Below are 7735 nucleotides of genomic sequence, written 5' to 3'. Positions count from 1 at the left end.
AACCTTAGGTAGGCCACACTTGGAATATAGTGTTCAATTCTGGTCGCCACACTACCAGAAGGATGTGGAGGCTTTGGAGAGGGTACAGAAAAGATTTACCAGGATGTTGCCTGGTATGGAGGGCATTAGCTATGAGGAGAGGTTGAGAAACTTGGTTTGTTCTCATTGGAATGACGGAGGTTGAGGAGCGACCTGATAGAAGTCTACAAGATTATGAGAGACATGGACCAAGTGGATAGTCAGAAGCTTTTTCCCAGGGTTTCAAGAGTCAATTACTGGGGGACACAGGTTTAAGGTGCGAGGGGCAAGGTTTAAAGGAGATGTATGGGGCAGATTTTTTACACAGAGAGTAGTGGGTGCCTGGAGCTCATTGCTGGGGGAGGTAGTGGAAGCGGATACGGTAGTGACTTTTAAGGGGCGTCTTGACAAATACATGAATAGGATGGGAATAGAGCGATATGGTCCCCGGAAGGGTAGGGGGTTTTAGTTAAGTCAGGCAGCATGGTCGGTGCAGGCTTGGAGGGCCGAAGAGCCTGTTCCTGTGCTGTAATTTTCTTTGTTCTTTGTTCTAAAGATTCTACAGATGGATATAGATAGGCTAGGAGAATGAGCCAAAATTTGGCAGGTGGAGTTCAATGTGGATAAGTGTGAGATTATCCAATTTGGCAGAAAAAATAGAAAAGCAAGTTATTACTTAAATGGAAAGCAAATTCAAAATGCATCCGGGCAGAGGGATCTGGGTGTCTATGTTCATGAACTGCAGAAAATCGGTATGCAGGTGCAACACGCAATAAGAAAGGCAAATGGGATGTTGGTATTTATTGCAAAAGGACTGGAGTATTAAAGTAGAGAAGTGTTGTCGCAATTGTATAGAGTGTTGGTGAGACCAATTCTGGAGTATTGTGTCCAGTTTTGGTCTCCTTATTTGAGGAAGGATGTGGTGGCATTGGAGGCAGTTCAGAGGAGGTTCACCAGATTGATTCCAGGATGGAAGGGTTGACGTATGAGGAGAGATTAAACAGCTTGGGCTTTTACCCACTGGAGTTTAGAAGGATGAGAGAGGATCTGATGGAGGTATATAAAATCTTGATAAAGTAAATGTAGACCAAATGTTTCCTCTTATGGGGCAATCTAGAACAAGAGGCCACAAGTATAGGTTGAAAGGTAGTAGATTTAAAACTGAGATGAGGAGGAACGACTTCTCGCAGAGGGTGGTGAATTTGTGGAAATCGCTGCCCCATCGCGCGGTGGAGTCTGAATCATTGAATGGTTTCAAGTGGGAGATAGGCATATTTCTAATAAAAAAGGGAAAGAGGGAAATGGGGAACAGGTGAGGAGGTGGATTTGAGCCCAGGGAGAGATCAGCCATGATCTGATTGAATGGTAGAATAGGCTCGAAGGGCTGAATTTACCTCCTTCTGCTCTTAATTCTTATGTTCCTATGTTCCCTGGTGCTGTGAGGCAGCGGTGCTAATCACAGTGCCACCGTGCCGCCACAGTTGTTGATGTGCTCTGGCGAGAATGGCTTGGAACTGACCTCTTGGAAGATTGCATAAGTAACACAGTCCCAGCAAATGTTAAATGTGTACCTGTGCGTGTATTAGAGACGTACAATACATTTAATTGCTTTCCACTTTAAAACATAGCTTAATGACAGTGGCTTACGGTCATTTATACCAGTTCATTACCATACGGTCAGCAGGCCAGAGGGTTTTAGTCAGGGGGCAGCAGCAACTGTTGGAAAAGTTGATCATGATCAGTGGACAACCCCCCCTTCCCCACCCTCTCTCTCTTTCATTTTCTTCCACCTCCTCGCTAATTGTCGGATTGGAAAGTGGGGACCAATCTCCTCGAGCTGACATTGCCTTTTAATTTCCCGCAGAATCCTAAAATAGCATTCATTTAAACTACTACACACAATTGGCTTTTAAAAATCCCATAAATCAATATCAAGCTAACTGCAGTAATTATTACAAGTTAGAGCATAATTTCCAAGCTGAAAGCTCCATGTCGAATTTTAGCATATGCAAACTAGGCAATTCTAACATGTATAGATATTAATATTGAGAATCAGGTAACGAGATACGAGCTATGAATAATGCATTAACAGCGCCTGATCTTTATGAAAGAAATGAATTCAGCATGTAATCTAATTAGTAAAGGCAGTCTATTACATCTAGCGAGAAAGCAATCGTCCTTGAAATAAGTTTATTTACAATTTCTCCCAGCACTTTCAACACCTTCAAAAGTGTTGCTAACTGATGTGAAATGCGCACTGAATTGAGATGGTTTTTTTGTTTCAATGTTGCTCTTTTTCTCCCCAGTTCCAGGCCAGGAAGACCTCCCAAACGATCGCAGAGTGTTACATCGCCCGAGAACTCCCACATTGTGCCACACACTGTCCCTGGACTAATGTCTCCAGGAATGATCCCGCCGACAGGTAACTGGTTCTTCAAGAGGGATAATCTTCGCGCGGTTGCTCAAATTTGGCGCACGCGCTCCGACAGAAATGGACGCTCTTTGAGTTTCCCCGAGATTGGCTGGAAATTTTTTTTAAAACGCAAACGTTCCCTTTTGTCGTGAATGTGGATTCCTTCCATGCCCACTGTCAGTAATGATTAATAGAATTTCACTAATTGCTTACGCTGTATGCTAGCTTTCTCCTGCTGGTGCGAGGGTTTTCTAAAAATAATTCCCTCCCTCGCCCCCCCGGTCCTTCCATTTGGGAAGGACCGTTGCTTCAGGAGATGTTAAGATGTCTCATTGGGGATGCTTTCCTGAATTTTCAGTTGTGGAACTCAGAGGATTAGAGCAGGAAAGATCCCAGGCCTGGGTCATGCTCTGTGGTTAGTTAAATGATATCAGTCCAAGTAGCGCTGTAGTTCAGTTCAGCATGCTAGATGGGGAAAGGGGCAAGGAACTGCCTGGCTTCTTAGTCCTGATCAGAATCCCACTGGACAGAAAGTGAGATAACAGATTGAGACTCAGCTGTGTTTAATCTATGACTCTGAATGTGTACGCACACACACACACACAAACAATGACCACTTGGGCAAGGTAATCGCAGATAGTATCAGCCATGACTGAGTTGGCTGCATTCTTACCTCTGTGTTCGAAGGTTATGAGTTCAAATCCCACTCCAGGGCCAAAGCGCAAAAAAAAATCAAAGCTGACAGTCTAGTGTGGTACTGAGGAAGTGCTGCAGTGTTGCATATCCTGGGCAGGATTTTCTGGCCCTTACCATAGAACCATAGAAAAGTTACAGCACAGAGTGGCACAGTGGTTAGCACTGTTGCCTCACAGTGCCAGGGACCCGGGTTCGATTCCCAGCTTGGGTCACTGTCTGTGAGGAATTTGCGCATTCTCCCCGTGTCTGCGTGGGTTTCCTCCGGGTGCTCCGATTTCCTCCCACGGTCCAAAGATGTGCTGGTTAGATGGATTAACCTTGCTAAATTGTCCGTTAGTGTCAGGGGGATTAGCAGGGTAAATATATGGGGTTACAGGGATAGGGCCTGGGTGGGATTGTGGTCGGTGCAGGCTTGATGGCCAACTGGCCGCCTTCTGCACTGTAGGGGATTCTATGATTAACAGGAGGAGGCAATTCAGCCCATCTAGTCCATGCCTGCCTGAGGACTTCCAGATGCCCTTGAAGTAGAATGGGAAAGTAACGGCAGAGCCTAATGTCTCCACAAAGGTGAATTTGGAGGTGCGGGAACATTTAATGGGACGAGAGGATGTGATGTGGGAACCCTGCAAGGGTGAATCTGGCTGCCAATTCTGGAAAGTTAGGTTGCTTTTATTTCATGCTGAGAAGCAAGTAATTGGATGCCAGTAATTAGTCCATTGCCAATGCTGGAAGCCGATGGTGTGTTGGTGGTTCCACTGCTGTGGTGAACAGACTGCTTGTTAAATCACTGCGTCAAGGTCTTCAATCGCAACACGAAACAAAACAAGTCCAACAATAAATAAGCTGGATGCTTTATTTCTAATCTGTGCAGGGGAGTAAGTGAGCTCAGTTTGACTGAATAGAATTTCCTGCCCACGTTTTGTCTCATTTCTTTCAGTTCCAGTTGATCTTGGTTTTGAAGAGTCAACCATGTTGTGGGCGGCACGGTGGCACAGTGGTTAGCACTGCTGCCTCTCAGCCCCAGGGACTTGGGTTCGATTCCCTGCTTGCGTCACTGTCCACGCACAGTTTGCACATTCTCCCCGTGTCTGCGTGGGTTTGCTCCGGTTTCCTCCCACAATCCAAAGATGTGCGGGTTAGGTTGATTGGCCACGCTAAATGTCCCATCGTGTCTCGGGATGCGTAGGTTAGAGGGATTAGCAGGGTAAATATGAAGGATTACGGAGACAAGGCCTGGGTAGGATTGTTGTCGGTGCAGACTCGATGGGCCGAATGGCCTCCTTCTGCATTGTAGGGTTTCCATTATTCTATGTCATTGCTGGCACTTGTGAAAAGTAAACATTAAACAGATTTTCAGTTTAATAGTCGGGAGATTGGGAAAGAAGGGGCAGCGGTTTGTGTCCCCCTCAAAGATGAGTATGGAGGTGGGTAGGGGGCATTTAATGGGGCAGGAGGGTGGAGTATAGGGTGTGATGCTGCCTTCCCGCCTCTGTCTGATTAAGTCTGGAGCAGAAAGGTTCATGGACAGCCATCTCCCCACAAATGCCAGTTGTGGCTCTTAATTGGTTAATTAATGTCCACTGAAGGGAGGCGATGGCCTAGTGGTATTATCGCTCGATTATTAATCCAGAAACTCAGCTAATGTTCTGGGAACCCGAGTTCGAATCCTGCCACGGCAGATGGTGGAATTTGAATTCAATAAAGAAAAAATCTGGAATTAACAATCGACTGATAACCATGAAACCATTGTCGATTGTCGGAAAAACCCATCTGGTTCACTGATGTCATTTAGGGAAGGAAATCTGTTATCTAGTCTGGCCTTCATGTAGTTGACTCGCAACTGCCCTCGGGCAACTAGGGATGGGCAATAAATGCTGGCCAGCCAGCGAGCCTCTATCCCACGAATAAATAAAAAATGGGGCCACATCCTCCCATCGCTAATGTTCAATCAGCGGCAAGAGGGTCACCAGCCAGGGAACCTTCACTCTGTCTGCTTTGCACGGAATGAGACTTTGAACATTTTTGCTGGCGACTCCTAAAGGTTTTGTGTATACATTTGACTTGATTTGATTTGATTTATTATTGTCACATGTATTGGGATACATTGAATAATATTGTTCCTTGCATGCTTCATAGACAAAGCATACCATTCATAGAGAAGGAAAGGAAAGGTTTCAGAATGTACTGTTACAGTCATAGCTGGGGTGTAGAGAAAGATCAACTGAATATAAGATCAAAAGTCTGATGGCAGCAGGGAAGAAGCTGTTCTTGAGTCGGTTGGTATGTGACCTCAGACTTTTGTATCTTTTTAGATGGATCAGGTTAGGTGGACTGACCATGCTAAATTGCCCCTTAGTGTTGCAAGATGCGTGGGTTAGATGAATAAGCTATGGCATATGTGTGGGGTTATGTGTAGAGGGTGGGGAAGAGAGCTTGGGTAAGATACACTGTCATAGAGTTGGGCAGACTCGATGGGCTGAATCCCTCTTCTGCACTGTAGGGATTCAATGAATTAATTCAGAAAATACATATTTTTACATATATTACATATTTCTCAGAGCACAAATTAGATTATAGAGTACATAGGGGAAAAGGAAAGGTGTGGGTGCAGAACATAGAGTTGCAGTCATAGCTAGGGTCTTTAGCATGCAGCCGACAGGCTGGCCCCTTGTGTTAAAAACTTGCTTTGAGTAACTTTTTAAATTTAATCAGTGGGTTCAGTGAGCACCGGAGTGATCACCTTTCTTACCTATCTTCGAACATTACGCTTTACAGCCATGTAACACCCTGAGAAGGTGCCTGCTCCAATCACCTAAGTAATGCAAGTTCAAGTTTGTTCATTAATCACAAGTAGACTTACATTAACACTGCAATGAAGTTACTGTGAAAATTTTCTAGTCGCCACACTCCGGCGCCTGCTCAGGTACACTGAGGGAAAATTTAGCATGGCCAATCCACCTAGCCTGCACATCTTTGGACTGTGGGAGGAAACGGGAGCACCCAGAGGAAATCCACGCAGACATGGGGAGAACGTGCAGACTCTGCACAGACAGTGACCGAAGCTGGGAATCGAACCCAGGTCCCTGGCACTGAGAGGCAGCAGTGCTAACCACTGTGCTACCATGCCAAGCCCCAAACCTGGCTGCCACCTAAAGTAAAGTAAAGCAGAAAAGTTTATTTATCAGTCACAAGTAGGCTTACATTCACACTGCAATGAAGTTACTGTGAAAACCCCTAGTCGCCACCTCTGGCGCCTGTTCGGGTACACTGAGGGAGACTTTAGCACGGCCAATGCACCTAACCAGCATGTCTTTTGGACTGTGGGAGGAAACTGGAGCACCCGGAGGAAACCCACGCAGACATGGGGAGAACATGCAGACTTCACACAGACAGTGATCCAAGCGAGGAATCGAACCTGGGTCCCTGGAGCTGTGAGGCAGCAGTGCCAACCACTGTGCCACCGTACCGCCCACCGTGCCACCGTACTGCCCACCGTGCCATTGCCAGTAGCACCATTAGGCAGATCCTGGCCCCTGGATGTGTCTGTCTCTAATTGGAGTCTGAGCTCACCTCCTGCCCAATTTGGCCACTTGCATTTGATGGTCGGGTCACGAGCAGGCTCAAGACCCAGAATGCATCTGGATGTCAACTTCCTAGCCCGGCGTTTAAAATCCAGCCAAATCTGCAACAACCTGTGTTTTAATAAGCCACCCAGCAAATTTACAACACATTACATTTACCAAGTCCCAGGGCAGAAAAGAAGATGTAACTCTGACAGCTAAATATGTTTGTCAGCGTGTAGAAGATTAAATAATTGGTTTAATTTCCAAACTATGAACTGAGGGAATAAGATGTCAGTCAATGTCCAAATGTAATATATTTCTGGATGCCATTCTTTTGTGCAAAAATGTTTAGGGAATTAATATTTTTATCCTCTCACGTCGTAAGGAGATGATGTCAGGCATTAGTCGAGACACGCGCTTGAAAAGGAATACTCAGCCAGGTACCTATGGTCGCAGAGCTCTCTGTAAGGTGAAAGGTCAGTAGGAACCTGAGTGACAGATGTTCCAACGTGAAGGGAGAGGGGAAGGATGTTTAAACTCTGTGAGTCGTACCAAGTGCTCTTTTAAAAACGTCAATACACCAAAGGGACAAATTCGCTGAGCAGCTGATTCTCTCACAACACACACAGAAATCATGCACTTGATTCCAGCAAATCACTCATTCCTCTCCCCTTGAGAATGGGCAGCACGGTGGCACAATGGTTAGGCACTGTGCCTCAGCACCAGGGACCCGAGTTCGATTCCCAGCTTGGGTCACTGTCTGTGAGCAGTCTGTACGTTCTCTGCCGTGTTTGAGTGGGTTTCCACTGGGTGCTCCGGTTTCCTCCCACAGTCTGAAAGACGTGCTGGTTAGGGTGCATTGGCCGTGCTAAATTCTCCCTCAGTCTACCCGAACGGGCACCGAAGTGTGGTGACTGGGGGATTTTCGCAGTAACTTCATTGCAGATTTTCCAGTCCTGCTGAAGTCGATCCCCTGTGACGGGTTGTCTACGGGGTCTTCGGGTCCCACCAAACCCTCTTGGTTTTTGCATGACTGACTGCCCTG

The 7735-nt window shown here is 46.2% G+C and overlaps 1 protein-coding gene across 1 annotated transcript in view; it reads left to right on the top strand.

The window, feature by feature from the left end:
* The first annotated feature begins 2091 nt into the window (after positions 1-2091).
* Positions 2092-7735, top strand: part of LOC144499987 (dachshund homolog 1-like) — a 370810-nt gene continuing 365166 nt past the window's right edge. Inside the window, exons 1-2 of the mRNA XM_078222724.1 lie at positions 2092-2144; positions 2325-2440. Of these exons, the coding sequence (XP_078078850.1) occupies positions 2092-2144; positions 2325-2440 (169 nt within the window). The remainder of the gene's footprint in view (positions 2145-2324; positions 2441-7735) is intronic.

Source organism: Mustelus asterias, chromosome 10, assembly GCF_964213995.1.
Source record: "Mustelus asterias chromosome 10, sMusAst1.hap1.1, whole genome shotgun sequence".
Classification (NCBI taxonomy): Eukaryota; Metazoa; Chordata; class Chondrichthyes; order Carcharhiniformes; family Triakidae; genus Mustelus; species Mustelus asterias.
This window is presented reverse-complemented; position numbering and strand designations above follow the sequence as displayed.